Source organism: Petromyzon marinus, chromosome 5, assembly GCF_048934315.1.
Source record: "Petromyzon marinus isolate PM22_M1 ecotype Great Lakes invasive population chromosome 5, UKy_Petmar_22M1.pri1.0, whole genome shotgun sequence".
Taxonomy (NCBI): Eukaryota; Metazoa; Chordata; class Hyperoartia; order Petromyzontiformes; family Petromyzontidae; genus Petromyzon; species Petromyzon marinus.
The window spans coordinates 20,338,016-20,355,390 of record NC_133671.1 but is presented as its reverse complement, the minus strand read 5'-3'; the positions used below and the strand labels follow the sequence as shown (position 1 = coordinate 20,355,390).

Genomic DNA, 17,375 nt, shown 5'->3' with positions numbered 1-17,375 from the left:
ACTTAGTGATCAACCTCCCCGAGCCGCACTCACCCGCGGAGGACGAGGAGGAGGAGGAGGGAGAGCGGCCGAAGGAGAAGCCGGAGCGGCCGACCTTGTTGGGCGCCTTGAGGCCACTGGGCTTCAGCATGTTCATCATGGCCGCCGCGACCGCGAGCCGCCGCCGGCAGCGGGGGGGGGGGCGATCGAGATTAGGAGCCGCCGCGAGGGCAGCGATGGCAGCCGGTGGCAGGAAGGCAGCTCGGGGAGACGCCGGGCACAAGCGCCTGCGGATCGTGAAGTTGGAGGAGGAAGTGGGGGCGGAGGAGGCAGCTGGTGCCACCACTTAGAGGCCGTGGGGGAAGACTTCTGTGGCTTCCACGCAGTGCTGGGCATCACCCTGCGGAGGAGAGATGGGGCGAGCGGGCAGGCAGACAAGGGGGCGGCGGCGGAGAGCGAGAGATGGAGCTGCTCGAGCTCGCACGAGTTTCTAAAGACCGGTTATTTTTTTTCTTTCACGGCAATTACCCAACCGCCAAATGACTGTTATGACATCACTCTTGGCAGCGCTGAAAAGGAATCCGCTATTTCACAACAGAGGAGATCTCGCTGTTACAATCCATGAAAACAGAGCGCAGCGGCGCTGGCCGGGAGCAGCACCAATAATAAGTGGATTTTTTTTTATTAACTGAAAACTAAGCAACATTTTTTTGAATGCCGGCGTTCTCCCTTCCTCCGTCACCACAGCAACACATGTTCTCATGTGAATACGAACAGCCGTGACAACCCAGAATCCACAACAAACAACCGTCCCCACTGCAGCCTTCGACAGACAAATCCTACCTACGATAAGCACAGGGCAACACAACGCCACAAACACAACGCTGCTCTCGCTGCCTCACTCCCCGTCGCCAATTTCCCACCACCCCCAAGTCCTGATAACATTGCTCAATCACAACGAGCGTATTTGACTCCTTATCCGTAACACCTCCAAAGTGCAGTTTGGTGCTGGCCACTTGGCGTGCCAGGCGCTTTGGGCCTGTGCTGGGCAACCGTGATTTTGCGAGAAAAAAAAACCCATCACTACAACAGCAAACCCCAAACAATGTTCGTCTTTAACGCACACAACTCTCGCCAACTACAACAACCGTCAATTACAACCCCAATCGCCACCGCTACAACCTTCAACCCGCAACTCGTACCAACACCGTCGACAACAAAAACGGCCACATCCACAGCCAACATCCCCACACACGACAACTCTGCATCTCGCCCGTATGAGCCCCAAGACACGAGAAGCATTTGGAACAGATGGCTTTGCCAATAACAAAGGAAACGCAAAATATGTTCAGAGCCAGCGTGGTGCCACCCACCCTCCCCCCAAATGTACCCCCTCAGGGAGCCTTGTCCCATCTGAGAATCATGCGGAGCCTGTAGTGTGACCTTGTTTAAAGGGGAGGCATACAAAAACTCCGGGGGGGGGGCGCATCTACAACACGGTCAATGTTAAACGAACTTTAAACGGATGTCAAGCGCTCAGCGAAATGAGTGGCGATCTGGATCCGATTTTGTCTGTCGTGCATTCTGCTCTGGATAGGATCCCACCCCCACCGTGTACAGAATATGGGCAACGGCTGTGGCACTTAATTGTTCCCGGAGTGAAATATTTACAATATTTTACATGTATAGGGCATCCTTAGACGATGGGATTATTTCGATTATTTTGGTGCTATAAATGTCCAAATGTTGGGCCACTTTGTTGAGCTATCATTTGTGGCCAGGTCGCTTCTGGAAAACTAAGTTAATACCTCAGTGGGCTTTGCCTGGCAGGATGGGGATGGTTTAGTTGTTGTATTTGTTTGTTTGGGCGATTTGTTTCCCTTTCTCGTACTTTGCACTCTTACCGTGTTTTTGTAACTGTTTGTTGTCGTAGCGCTCTTACCGTGCCCCTATTGGACATCTGTGAACAAAGAGCTTTATAGCTCATCGGATTCCTCCAGCAGTATAAATACTGATTCTGATTCTGAAAGCCTAAAGAGAGAAGATAGAGAGAGGGGGGGGGGAGTCATTTTTAATACTGTACCAGCATTCTTTGAAGACCGAAACGGGAGGAGGATTTCTTCACAACTCTGGCTGTCACCTGATGATGCTGGTTGTAATTACTAGCGAAATGTCGTGCTCAAATTGCAAATGTTGTGGGTTTACTCTCCAACACACCGGTGTGCTGTACTAGTAACGAAATGGCCACGTTCTGTTGACGTGACAAACTTTACTAATTGGCTGTGTCGGGTGGTGGCGGGTTTAACGACACATTTATATTGACGCGATCTAACCCAAAAACACCTTTTATGGATAACATTTTTTGACTTAACTACTTCGTAAGAATTTAGATGGGGGGTGGGGGAGGAAGGGCTAGGTTTTGAAGGTGTTACGAGGTGTTTTGTGAAGTTTCCGTTACGGGTTTTTATCGCTATTAACACATTTGATTGGCGTTGGCATGTGCCAGGCTGATAAGCCCCATCGTGTTGAAGTGAAGCCTCCACATATGGAGGTTTCCAGAGGTGGACTTGGCAGCAGCAAGCATTGGTGCCAATCTTGTGCTACTGATGAGTCCTAATAATAACAAAGCCGATCTTCAGTTCTCTACATCTGCATTGCCGCTGCTGCTGCTGCTGTCCGTCGGTCAAAATTAGCTCAAATTTATTTTGATTGTGACATAAGACGAAACGTACAAAGGTGGAGCGATTTTTTTACATGCGTTTGCGTGCACCGTAAGAAACTTATGTTTAGCCAATATATCTTAAACGCGTGATATAATTACCTGCTTTTACCTTTTCTGCACGAGCACTTTGACACACTTTCTGAATTGTTCCTTTTGTATATTTATATATACTGTATAAACGAACACTGATGGATGGATTGACGGTTTACCGGCCTGCACTATTTTTCCATGACGGTGTTTCTAGTCATTTACAGATTTGATTGTTGGGGTATGTAGGGTGGTGTAAAGAAGGGGGTGTAATACAGGAGGGGTGGTAGTAGTAGTTGGGCCCTGGTGATGGAAGCCACGAGGTTCCGCTGATTGCTCTCGATGGCGATAACAGCAACGCCCGGCGGAATGTGGCGAGAATACGGGACACCTGTAAACTGGGCAGACACATGTGAAAAAGAGCTTCAGAGCTCATCGGATTTCTCCAGGATGAAAAAAAAACATTCTGATAAAAGTTTCTGGTGGGTTTTGGGCCGGGAGAGTCGTGATTTGTTTGAACGGATTCGGGCGGCCGCTTCACGGCAGCACGTAACTTTACATCCCCCAGCAGAACTTGAGTTTGGAACTCCCGTGCCCTCTCCCCGCCTCAGTCGTTCAAACTTTGCGCAATAGTAGAACGTAATTACAAGGGTGGTTTCAAGTCAGTCCCAGACACGTTTCTCACAGACAAAAGAGGTTTAATTCCAGGATTACGACAGCTTCCTTTTTTATCGCCTCACCACAGTCTCCCGCCCACAGTACCGGCAATTCTCAAAGCCACCACGCTCACAACACACAGCCACCACGCTCACAACACACAGCCACCACGCTCACAACACACAGCCACCACACTCACAACACACAGCCACCACGCTCACAACACAGCCACCACGGTCACAACACACAGCCACCACGCTCACAATACACAGCCACCACGCACACGACACACAGCCACCACGCTCACAACACACAGCCACCACGCTCACAACGCACAGCCACCACGCTCACAACACACAGCCACCACGCTCACAACGCACAGCCACCACGCTCACAACACACAGCCACCACGCTCACAACACACAGCCACCACGCTCACAACACAGCCACCACGGTCACAACACACAGCCACCACGCTCACAACACACAGCCACCACGCTCACAACACACAGCCACCACGCTCACAACACACAGCCACCACGTTCACAACGCACAGCCACCACGCTCACAACACACAGCCACCACGCTCAAACTGGTAAGTACGAAATGGTTAAAATGCGGCTCCGGGAACGGTTCAGATATCACTCAACATTGATGTGAGCCATGGTTGGGAATCGAAGATAGGTCACTGGGCTTATAGTGTAGGTGTAAACAATTGCGCCACCCTCCGCCGTGCCCCAACTTCATATAGAACGTAAATTATAATTAAAATACAGCAACGTTGTGTACTAAATACATGCAGTATTAGCTAAAAAGACGAGTCTATGTCTCACGAATTAACGATAAATTATATTCAGTTCCTCGTCCATCGGCTTGCCCGGCGCCTTTCTGAACCAACGTTTTTCAGACGCGTCTGTTCAAGGGGACGTCAAATCATGGGCCAGTTCAACTTTCTGAATGTCATCGGCAGTCAGGCCGATAAAACCATGAAAGGGGCTGCCAGATGTTAAAGGCAAAGAGCCTTCCCCTTCCACCATCACCTTGGGGATCGTTTACTGCAAAGCACCTGGTGACCTTAATTTAGCCCTTCCTGTAGCTCTGTTGGCCGCTTTGTATTGTGAGCATCAAGCCCTCCCGCATTGCCACCGTGATAACTATAATAATAAAAGAAAGATACATTAATCAGCCTTCGGGCCGGGAGATCTCCAAGGTCAATATATTTTTTACGATGTAAGCTGTTTCCTGCACGCAGTACTCATCAGTGAGTCACAGCCGGTTCGCGATCGTTCGGTAGCTCGGATATTTGCGTCATACTGACAATGTCTGTTTCGTCAAAAATTTAAAAGTATAAACTATATTAACCCAACGGCATTCTGGGAGTACATTTCAGCAGCTTTGACTCGATAAAAGCAACTATTGGAAGGGATTTAACGTAAAGCGTCTCATCAGCAGAGTGATGCTTGCTTGAATGAATGTTGGTGAACTGCCAGCTGTTTTATTGGCAAGCACCTCTGTTTAGAATATGGGTCATTTGACGATGCACAACGAAATACAGTGTTACTAAATAGTCATTCGCGTCGTTGTGGAGAATATAAGGAACATAATGGAAATGGAGATAATGTGTTTCCTTCATATACTTGTCTTTCCACATAAAAAAACCCTAAAATATTCTCTACGTAACCCATCAACTCCCATGACCTTCTGGGAGTGAATCATTTTTGTGGGTTGCTGGAACGTATATAGTGGGGCGGATGTCGTGTTCCCGATAACGAAATATTTTTTTGAGAGGGGGGGGGGAACCTCTAAAAGATTGAAGATAAAATGGAGAAAATGGAAATCGCATCTCCACGCTGCACACAAACATCACGGGCCACTCAATCCCGGTTTAGTGCTGTTACTGCACGGCAACTACTAAAAGCTGCTCCGTTATAGCCTTTAACAGACGGTTGGGGCAAGGGCTGTTCGGGAGTGGCAACCTATGGAGGTGGGCAGAGCACACCACGGTTTACACACCGCACAGGGTGCTCATTTGAGGGCTGAGTCAACCTAGGGGAGGCCCAGGACGGGTTTCAGACATTTGTCACCAATGTTGGCTGAGAGTCGAACTCGGGTGGCCGGAGGTTCGTAGTGCAGTGCGCTAACCGCTGTGCTACCGCTCCCAACTTCAACAGGACATTACACTGTACCCTACACTTGTAGCATGGGAATGCGTGTTCCAGAATTTATTGTTGATTTTTTTCATTAACCTATCTTTTAATATCGCTTTAAAAAAAATTTTTTGTATAATATAGAACGAGCAACACAAATAATATTTCATTTGAAAAAAAATAAGGTTACAAGCTCGACATTTATTTTTCTAATTTTATGTTTACAGAAATATCCCGGGGAGGGCTGTGTGTTAAGAAACCCCATACACTGTAGATATTGTATACCGTGGGTCCCCCCCTATCCTTTAATAACCCCGGGCGTGGGCCGTGCGAGTGGCTTCCTCTCTCCTCTCTCTGTCCTCCACCAGACTCAGGCGCGCTTCTGCCGCATCTGCATCCGCCGACATCTGCGGCCATCTGGCCCATTCATCTCGGTTAAATAACCTCGCCATCTCTAGACCTTTTTGTCCAGATAAGTGGTTTGTGTGTGTGTGTCTGTCTGGCGAAATGGTGATTTTCGTCAGTCTTCGTACGGCACAAGACACAGGGGAAAGTGGAAATGACGAAATGTGCAGTGGTCACCTACTAGGGGCGTGATTTTCCCCATGGATCGTTATGATGACACAGCAGCAGCAGGTTCAACGGTCTCACGTGAACAAGGACAACTACAACAAACCCCACCATCCACGCCCCGCTTAGCCGAGCCCTTCACAAGCCACAAGCGTGGCCACGACGAGAAGGGAGCTATGCTTAAGAGCCCTCCCTCGTCGTGGCATTGATTGCGAGGGAGCAGCAGCAGCCGCCGCCGCCACCTCATTAACGACGTAATCAAGCCTCCTTGTGTGCAAAGCTCTTGTAACACCAGAAGGGTCGGTTGTATGGCCCTAAAGGTCACATTTGACAAATAAAAGTGCCGAGTTGTCTGCGTTATTTAGATATTTAGCTCTTATCTGTGACACACAAGCACGGTCCACATTTTTTGTTGATGTTGCGTGGACAGTTTAAAGTAGATTTTGTTGAACGAAGGCGAGAAATCAGCAGGAGACCAGGATAGACGTCTCATTTGCAAGATTGACCTCTGGCGTCACCAAAATATGACATGCGGTGGCAGAGCATGGTTGTCATGGGCCCTGCAGCAAGGCATGAAATGGGGGGGGGGGGGTGCTCCACCCTGTCCAATTCTACCCCCCCCCCCTCTCTCTTTTTGTATCCCGGTGCCTGGACCCTTCTGGGTCCCGTGGGCCCCAGCGCAATTGCACCGCCTGCACCAAAACTCGAAATCTGTACGCGGCGTCTGGAGCCGCACTCTCTTGCACCGGGTTTGTGTTTATTTTATTTTGTACCGCACTGTACCGTGCTTTCCACGTGCGCGTTAATTACAGCGGTGGTGTAAACCGATCCATCGTGCGGGGGACACGCGATTGAGGGGTTTCGAATATCGAGGCATTTCAGGGCAGCACCGGCGAAGAGAGCTGCCAATGACAGTCACCGGCATCGCGCGCCGTCAGACAAGCTGCTGTGGCCGTCTGGAACGCCCTTGCGTCATTGGGAAGCCACTGGAGCTATGCACTTTTAAATAATCTAGATTGAAAGCTCATTTCTTTACAACTGATTTTTGTGTTTAGTTTGTTGTCCTTTCTCCCCCCCCCCCACCACCACCCCCGGACCTGTGATTTGCGTGGTTAGCTATGTACGGTGCTAAAGAAGTTAAACATACTGTACATACATGCAGTCAACCCAGCCGAGCAGTGGTGGTGGGAGAGCATGTGCCACCTTCAATCAAGTAAGCTGCAAGCTGAAATCCTAGCTGAAGGTTGCCTCGGCCCATCATCATTAATATCAGAATCAGGGGGTTGTTAAACTGAGTACCACGTCACGAGATAACAGCGCAAAGATAACGACAGTCGTTGGGAACTCGACTTCCGAGTTCGCCAACCGATGAAGCTCGGAGCAGTTTCAGCGAAACGCCGTCGTTCGGCACACGCCGATGTTCAATTCAGCCGTGAAGGAGGAGGATGTTATCGATACATCGGCACGTATCAATAACATCTGCATAAAGGTGACAATCTAGTCGGGTGGTGGAGGGGTTAATGACAAGAATTTTGGCGTCAAACCACCGGGACGCGGGTCTAACCCCCCCAAAAAATATAGGTTCCTTTTGACAAATTCACGCATGGCTTAAGGAAGTTTCACCACCGGCTTGTTTATAACCCACTGGGTCGTAAACAGATGTGGGCGCATGGAAGTGCAGTACAAGACCAATGGATTTTGCCACACTGCCCTCCGCTGCCAACGACGTAGGCCACCACAGCAGCAGCCTCGAGGACCTGTCATCTGTGGCGGTCGCCCGTCCAAGTGCAGGCGTAAAGAGCTGCTTAAGCGGCAAGAGCCTGTTCTTGTTCGAACAAGAAATCGCTTTGGCCGCAAATGAACCGTTTGCTCCCACACTCCTGTAATACAGCGTACATGTCATCGATATATATATTTTTTAATTACAGCGATGTATTGTTTCGCCCGCTCGCACAAAAATCAACGGTCGCCTTCCCGCGCCGCCAACACTCCTGTGCTGCGTTCTGCGGTGTCAGTCACGACGGAGTCAGGCCAAAGTATAAATTGGCCATTTTTAGGGCAGAGTAAACACAGACGATGACACCGAGGTGTCAAGTTCAGCGAGGCAACGCCAAAGCCCTCCTCTCGTATGCTCGGCGCAAGTGGCCGTGAAGCACATTTGCAATTGCGTGCTGGAAACGATCCAGCACAGCCACCACCGTTCGGACGGAGAAGCGCATGGATACATTTTCACCCCCCAAGTCCTTGTAAACCTTGTTCGATTCAATAACTGTATTATCTATTATACCTTCAATACAGTAGTGCTGTTTGTGGCTCACCACTTTGTGTTTTGGGGCTCAGGAAGCGTGGGGATAACTCTCATCCAGCAGTGGATTGTGACATACATACGTATACGTGTACACGTACGTATGCACGTACGTATGCGCGCACGTACATGCACTGCACACAACAAAATATGCAACGTGTGCACTGGCCTAGCGACTGCCATGTGGCATAGCGGTAGAGCGGGCGGCTCGCAAGCGGAAAGTTGCGAGCTCACATCCTGGTTGTGGGTGGTTGGCTCAACCCATGAATCTCTCTAGGGCTGGATAAAATAAGGTTTTCCTGTGGATAGACTCAACCCGCCATAGGAATGTGGAATCTCTACCACCGCCTCTGCAGGGCTGAAAATAGGATGTTAGCGCCACTGTCTCAGTGCTCATTTGAGCAGGAAATCACTTTTGACTTTCCCTGGCGTGCGTAATGTATTTATGTTGAACTTCTTTCGCACCGTACGTAATCCAACCGTGCTAATCGGAGGTGCGGGGGATGGACAACGAACTAAACACAAAAAGCAGTTCTGAAGAAATGCATTTTCAATCTAGATGACTTAAAAGCGCACAGCTCCACTGGCTTCCTAATATCGGAAGGAAGAGCGTGGAAAGAGGGTTCTGCAGAAAACTGGGTGTTGTGACTTAAGAATTCACGTCACACACACAGGCATTCCCACCCCTATAGCAACTCGCAGCGTTCCCAGAATTCACTATTCAGGGGAATAAAAAAAAACCCCATTTTCACTCTCAAGGGCGTGACAAACGCATGCAATCTACACCTTCCCACACGTAAAAAAAAAATCCAACAAATATACACGCAGAGGCCAGAAACCCCGCAACAGCATGACTCACACACACGCACATGCCGCACATGCACACAACAACAACCGCACATCCTCACGCAAGACCGCCCCAGGCATCGTGGCTGTACATGCACCCATTCAGGCTCAAACTCCAACAAGTACACAGCGCCTTTCTCCTGCTTTCAAACCTCATGTCTCCTCCCCCTCTCTGCAAAGAGAGCAAAGGCCAATTTCCTTTTGGGGGGGGGGGGGGGGGACAATCGTTCGCCTTGTCTCATCCAGGGCGGATTACCTTTTTGTTTATTAGTATATTTATTTATTTAACTAAATTTGAAACTCACCCTTTGGACACTCCGCTGTATCACATGTTTTGGACGTCCCATGGGATAAAAGTTCATCGATAAGTGACAGATGGCAGAGATAGTTGTCTTCTGAGACAGAATTACCGAAGGAACTGCGATTATCGTAGGGGTTGCCGCCATATACATTTTTCACGATACGATAAATGTATTTCATGATGACAATTATCGCGATATCAGTTTCCCACAAGCTTGCATTCCTCTTTCGCACCGTTGTTGTATTGTATTTGTCCTCCTCTTAAGTATGACTCAAGATTACTTGAGCGCTATTCAGCTGCAGTTCACTCAACAGAAGCCTGGCACAAGTCATACACGGTAATAATAGCGACTTTAAAATCTGTCAGTTACATAAGCGTTATTACGGTAAATTAATCAAACTACAGACCGATGATGTCACGTGATCACCATGCCATAATACTCCGGAAAACATTGTGCATAGAAATATGTAATGCATAACAGCGACAGGAAACACAATCTAAAAAAAACGTAAAATGAGCCTTGTGATAATGACGAAACAGCGACAATTCAGACGGACTGCGTGCGCTGAACGTGGCTCTTATGCAGTATGGCACGTGGAGCGTTGTACCCGTGGCACCCCACGGGAAAGGAAGTAGAGTCGAGGATAGAGAAAGATAAAGGAACGGGAAAAAGGAAGAGAGAAGGGAGAGAATGGGAGTTGAGAGGACGTGGATGGAAAGGGAACTGAGAAACGGGAGCTGATGAGGATGCGGGAGGAGGAAAGTGCCGCACGGATGAGAGGGGCGTCTGTTTTCACAGCGGCGAGAGGGGGTTGGATTCAAAGTGGGGGTGACCACACAGAAGTCACTTGATTTCAGGGAGGCTTGAGCTGATGTTTAGATACTAGCCTTTTGCCCGTCCCAGGACGGGTGTATTGCAGTAAATCTGAAACTTGCAAGCGAAAAGCACAGACTGCGACTTGATATTCATTGCATCAATGCGAGTCCAATTTGTAAGGGCGCGGTGACACAGACCTATTTCATTTAAAGGTTAAATCCCCTGTTCATCACGTCCTTTTTACTTCGATGTCTCAACAGCGTCACGGAGATCACGTGACGTGAGGGTTCTGCCTTTGTAGTGAGTTGACGCCGAGGAGGGGGGAGGAGGCGCCTCGCCCCCCCCCCATGTGGAGTGACGTCACCCGCTAATTATTAATGTGGGGGGGGGGTGTCCATTTGGAGGACGTCACCTGCTCATGAATATTAACGAGGGGGGATGGTCGATGTGGAGTGACGCCACCAGCGTTAAGGACATTCCTGGGTGATTATAGTAGGTACTGTATACTGTACCGTCTATAGACGCCGCAATGCTGCATCGCCCTAAGGAGCCGTCCATAAATGACGTCACGCGATTTTGGACGATTTCCCCCCCCCTTCGTCACACGGCGTCATAAAAAGTCAGACCCCCCCTTCAAATATGACGTCACAAAGCGCTGCACCCCAAATAAAACATGCTTCAAATCGCTTTAAACTATTGTCATTGTAGTGCGTACTTAATGTGCCGCTGCACTCTGATGTAGCAGAAAACATTTATTTAAAAGTCTAATTAAGTAGAACGTGTTGTCCATAGTCATTTAAAGTTGCGCATTTTGATGTGACGTCACATTTCTCAACCCCCCCCCCTCCTCGTCACAAATGTCTGACCCCCCACCACCCCCCCCCCCCGGTGCGTGACGTCATTTATGGACGGCCCCTGCTCGCGGCAGGCCCTAGATGACCGTTCAGCAGCCCTCCCGTGTTGTTGTGCACGAGCCGATTGCGCGTGGGGAGAAGCTGCACCCAGGCGTGCCGAGGCCCTCAGCGCGCAGCCCCAACGCATTCCTCCTCCTCCTCCTCGTGTGGCGTGGTGGTGGTGGTGGTGATGCTGCCGTCAAAGTCAGCTAGTCGCTTCCCCCCCACCACCACAAAAGCCCGAGGCGACCTCATTTTTCAATGCCTCGGTACAAAGTCGGATGTCTGACGGGCTCGCTGCTGAAGGCGGAGCGGAGGTGAGGTGGTGGTGGGGGGAGTTGCTGAGATAAGGCGGATATGCGAACGTCGATAGACTCGACCGGACCGAACATACATCTCAAACCGCTTTGACCGAGGGTTGAAACGCTTCAACTGTGCTTGAGAAGTGAGCGGAATGTACGCGGTACTTTTATATATTTTTTTTTAAAGAACGCCAGCGACCTGTTATTGTGACTTGTCATTTTCAAATGGTCAGATTCACTGAACACGTGTACAAAATGACAATTTATGCCGCCGGGCAGCAGAGAATGTTAACGCTGGCCGTGGGTTGGTTGACTGGGCCCTCGTGTGGGGTGCAGGTGTCCGCGAAGGTCAGATACGGCGACGTCGCTTCGCAGCTGCACCGTGCAGAGTTCACGGTAGGAGGAGGCTTCGCGTGGAGATTGTTGAGTCGTGGCATGAGCTGGCATGCGTCGAGACTAAAGATCAAATATCCGGGGCCCCTCCCCGCGGGATGAAGATCGCAATGTGGCCAATGATTAAGCCAAGTGGATTTACTGCTCTCACAAGAGGGCATACCTCAACATTGCCACATTTCCGCCATGAAACTTTTATTGTAATAAACTTCCCCCCCCCCCAAGGACGAGTTTGCCCTTATGCACATCTATTTGCAAAGTTTGACCAATTTTGGTATAATCATCAAAAAATTAGAGGAGCATAATCAGAATCGTTCGTTTCCAGCCTTCCTCGATTCGAAGGCTGGGCGCGAGACGCACTATGGGGGCCGTCCATAAATGACGTCACGCGATTTTGGACGATTTTTGACCCCCCCTCCCTCGTCACACGGCGTCACAAAAAGTCAGACCCCTCTCTCAAATATGACGTCACAAAGCTCTGCCCCCCCCCCCCCCCCAAATAAAACATGCTTCAAATCGCTTTAAACTATTGTCATTGTAGTGCGTATTTAATGTGGCGCTGCACTCTGATGTTGTAGGAGAAAACATTAAAAAGTCTATTAAATTAAGTAGAACGTGTTGTCTATATTTATTTCAAGTTGCGCATTTTGATGTGACGTCACATTTTTCAACCCCCCCCCCCTCGTCACACATCGTCACAAATGTCTGACCCTCCCAGGTGCGTGATGTCATTTATGGACGGCCCCCTATCCTACGCCATAAGGCTATGTCAGTTTTTTTGCGAGCAGTTGCTGCATTTTGAGCCTTGTCCAAGCAACTGTTTCGTCAATCCACGCCCTTGAGATTGACCAGCCATGATCTAACCACTGCTGGATTAAATCACTCCCCAAGCTGTCACCATTCATCATGGGCTCGTGAAGCAACACATCTATCCAGCTTCTGCGCACCAGCCGATTTCAAAGCCGAGAAGTGCACAAAACAAGCGTGGCGAGATGCATGCTCGGAATCACATTGAGTGACAGCGAGTGAATGGATTGATCAGAGTATATACTCCAGCTAGAGAAATCTTATTGACTAAACAGAATTGCGAAACTGCAGATAGAATCGTGGGACTGCAGATACAATCGCGGGGTGGCAGAATCAGAGGGCTTTAGATGGAATCGCGGAGCTGTGTATAGAATTGCGGGGCTTCAGTCGAGAAAGGCAGGTGAAGTGCAATGAATTAGGCAGGACTGTGAGAGATGTTGACACCTTGGGGGGGGCTTCATCCAGCAGTGCACTCACTGATCGTGGCTGCTAATAATGCTGGTCCTCACGATTTTATACAAGATGCTACCGAACACAAAACGCCAATCAAGTTCGATAAGAAGCAAAAATAAAGCGAGAGACAGAGCGAGAGCCATTAAAGGGCTCATTGGAATTCCACCACCATTGTCTGATGGCGTGCTGCATTGCTGAGTCATCCCAGGACATCCGAGATCACGAAAACTGAAATATATACGTGCCGGTTGTAACAATCGCCGCACTTTGACCAGGTGTAATCTGTGAACTCCGGGGCATTGCGGCGCTCAGCCGTAAACCGACACAGGACCGCACAAATACCTTTGCACTTCGACATCATCCACTTTTATAATCACGAATAGAAAGACCATTAGGCGATGCCTCTGGCGTCACGTGATGTTAAGGCCCTTGCTAATTGCGCCTGCGACCTAGATGACCGAATTGGGCAATTTGGGTTTGTGGCGGCTCACGCGAGGATGGGAAGACTCGTAAGTTAGCGTCCTTCAACGGATTGTTGTCTGTCAAAGATTACACGGACATGTGGCGGAGCAGATGTCGCTAAGCACGAAGGGAGACCCTTCAGGCAAAGAAGGAGGTTCTAGGGCTTCTTTGTGCGATTGCAGTCATGATGCGGATGACTCAAATAAAAGTAAGCTGCGAGTCCAGTTTGAGAGGACTACTTTTTGTGTTTAGGCCGTAGGTCATAGTGGCAATTGATAACACATAAGGAAGCAGGGCTTTAGTCGCGCCAATTTATTTAGACAGTGAATAAGAAGGAATCACTTGGGAACCACACTCATTGCAAGTGGTTTTCACATAATTCACTGTTGTTGGCCACATGAAGAAAATAGAAACCGCTAACAAGTCACGCCACCTCAGGTGGTACCCACAGGTAAATTAGCCGGTCTCGCCTCATGTACTGTGAAGAAGTTGCCACACAAGCGATGTGGAGAAAATTAGATCTTCGAAAAATGTATTATATTCCTTATTCAACATCGTCAGCCATAGTAAATCCACGGCTGGATGAAGGCCTCCAAAAATCCATCACATTCTCTCAGTCATGAGCTGTTTTCCATCGCTCCATCTCTTTGAAGGACTTCACTAGCTTGGCTGCCAGTGCGTCATCATTCTTGACCGTCAGCCATCATCCCTTCTAGCGGCGTGCCCTGCCCGTATATAATTGCTCCCCTCTTGGTATCTCAATCCAATTTCAATGTAATTTCTAAGCATGTAACTTTCTGTAATTATTCACCTCAATTTGCTCTGCAGACCAACTCCAACCCACTGCTTTGCAAGGCTGTGCACTACCCATCCAAAAACCGAACCCAAGTCCAGAGTCTATCCAGAACAGCGCTCACTACGTACATTGCCGCGAACAGTCCTCTTTAAGTGCTCTCAGTGGGAACACATTCGGCCGGTCACACGCAGCGTTGTGTGGAGGAAGCCCACTTGGACTGGCCCTTTTCACATCCGGTATTGCACGCTGCACACACCTGATGATTGCTAAACATTAAAACCAGCACCAGGCTGGGGGCGGGACGAATGGGGGTCTGGGAAACTTGGCAGCACGCAACTGTGACCACGCAACATCCTCTTTTCTCACCACTGTCATCGTCGTCGCCCATGATCAATCCACCGTTGGATGAAGGCCTCCCAAGAGCAGCATTAACATTTTTGGTGCGTGTTTATTGTTCGGGGTGCGTGCGGTCTTTGTAAAATTAGCACTCGTTCCCCCACGCCTGCCCTTTGACCACGTCCCACGGGATGGAATTACTGCCGCATCAGGGCTCGGTGTGCCGAAATTGAAGAGCTACTGCGGATTTCAATGGACGCTCCATCTCCCATGACGATAAATGGAGGGTGGAGCAAAAAAAACATGGGCGAGAACACTTCTTTTTCTGCAAATGTCTACATGAGCGTCGGCACTGCGTCTCGCGGTGACCTGGTTCGTGAACTCAGATGACGTCTCCCTCCTACCCTACGCTCCCCTCCGTAGTCATAGTCGCGCCCTCCGATTACCACGGTTGGCTATGTACGGTGCAAAATAAGTTCAATATACATACATAGGCGATGGTAGCGTACATTTAAACTCTCGATTATCTATCCAGGTTGTGGATTAACTATAATTACAAAAAAAAAGAAAAAATATATATTTTACGAGCAAGTTAAATCTTGACTTAAAGCTTTCGTGACTTGCAGGAATTCATATTCGTCGTCTTCACCGCTTGCGTTGCGATCGAAACGTCGTAGTTTTCTGTAATTTTGTATTATTTTCTTTGAACCTATCTACGTGACTTCATCGAAAGACCCAATAATATTTTACGAGCACTCGCCATTTAAATTATTAGCCGCTCCTCACTCATCGGGGGTCAGCGATTCAGTGCCCACGTGACCACCAACCATGTAGGCAAGTAAACCGATTACTTGAATAAACAATAATACAAAACAGACGACGTGCGCTCTATGTCTTCACCCCCATTCTACGTAAGTACATATTTTTCCTATACTCTTTGGTTCTTTCGATAAAGTCACGTAGGTAGAAAATAACAGATCGCGACGTTTCGATCGCAACACAAGGACCGTCATCAGGTGAGACAATCACAGCATGGAAGCTGCTGAAACAGGCTTTTCTATAGCCGAATTTACTTTATCCAGGCCGCTCCCCCACACATATCTCGAAAAATCGACTGCTGACTTTACTTGCAACGATTTTAATTTGCGTGGCCGCATGTTTGTTTTCATTTTCCAGCCCAGAAGGAGCTCAGACGTCACACGGGCACAGAGCACAAATGTCAGCCGTGATCCTCAGCCGCAAAGCAACGCCAACGTTGACCATTTTCATGGACTTTGTCACTTGATTTGTCGATAATTGGCGATCGCCCGTGAAGGGGTCGTCGTGCCCCGCTGCGCCGCTGGTGATCGGTTTGCCACAATAATGACACCAAATACCCCGGGCCACGATCCCAAGTGCAAAACACTCAACATATATTAATGGCATATGATGAATAAATATGAGTAGACAAAACTCACCACGATAAATCGATGAGAACAATTCGATCCATACATCTACAGGCTTTCTGATTCTCTGGTATAGGAAAGTCCATGGCATTAGCTTAGCCAGCGAGTGTACAGGCGGTGCAACTGCACAGAGGCCCATGGGCCGGAGTGACTCAGGCACTGGGCTATGACGAGGGGAGAAGATGGACAGGGTACGGGCCCCGTTTCATTCCTTGTATTAGGGCCCCATTCTAACCATGCCACGCCATTGGCTCACGGGGTGATGGACACACATCTTTTTAAAATGTTCTTGGTGAGACAGACGCTTCTCAGGATAATATTCTATTACCCAAAACCCACCACGAAAAAGCCTGATTTATGTGTTTTGTACAATTTTCCTTGAAATAGAATGGGCCGTAACAACCTGATACGCGACCCTCTTCGAAAAAGTCTTGAGACTAGATTTGTTTACTGGGTTGTTCACTTATAATGCGGCTCACACAACCAGAATCTATGACGAGGGGAGAAGATGGACAGGGTACGGGCCCCGTTTCATTCCTTGTATTAGGGCCCCATTCTAACCATGCCACGCCATTGGCTCACGGGGTGATGGACACACATCTTTTTAAAATGTTCTTGGTGAGACAGACGCTTCTCAGGATAATATTCTATTACCCAAAACCCACCACGAAAAAGCCTGATTTATGTGTTTTGTACAATTTTCCTTGAAATAGAATGGGCCGTAACAACCTGATACGCGACCCTCTTCGAAAAAGTCTTGAGACTAGATTTGTTTACTGGGTTGTTCACTTATAATGCGGCTCACACAACCAGAATCACCGAACACCCCTCTCTCTGTCTCCCCGCTTCGTTCGCTTGAAGCTAAGTTACAGTTGTCTGAAGCACAAAGTTGCCATCCGTTAACGTCCATCACAAGTAATTATTGCGTGACCAAAACCCGCAGTGACACACAATGCCAGCCTTGTCTGTGTGTATGTGTACGTATGTGTGCGAGTACGTGTGTGTTGCCGCGAGCGGTAGTGTAGCGGTTAGCGTGCTGCGCTACGAACCCGGCAACTCGAGATTGATTCCCGCTCACGCACAACACCGGTGACGATTATCTGATTTTCTGAACTAG

The 17,375-nt window shown here is 48.9% G+C and overlaps 1 protein-coding gene across 4 annotated transcripts in view; it reads right to left on the bottom strand.

Moving 5' to 3' along the window:
• Positions 1 to 17,375, bottom strand: part of LOC116939200 (CAP-Gly domain-containing linker protein 2-like) — a 59,540-nt gene that overhangs the window by 37,674 nt on the left and 4,491 nt on the right. For all 4 annotated transcript variants that reach the window (XM_032947328.2, XM_032947327.2, XM_032947329.2 and 1 more), the window contains exon 2: positions 34 to 379. In XM_032947328.2, coding sequence (XP_032803219.2) covers positions 34 to 139 — 106 coding nt within the window. In that variant the 5' untranslated portion in view covers positions 140 to 379. The remainder of the gene's footprint in view (positions 1 to 33; positions 380 to 17,375) is intronic.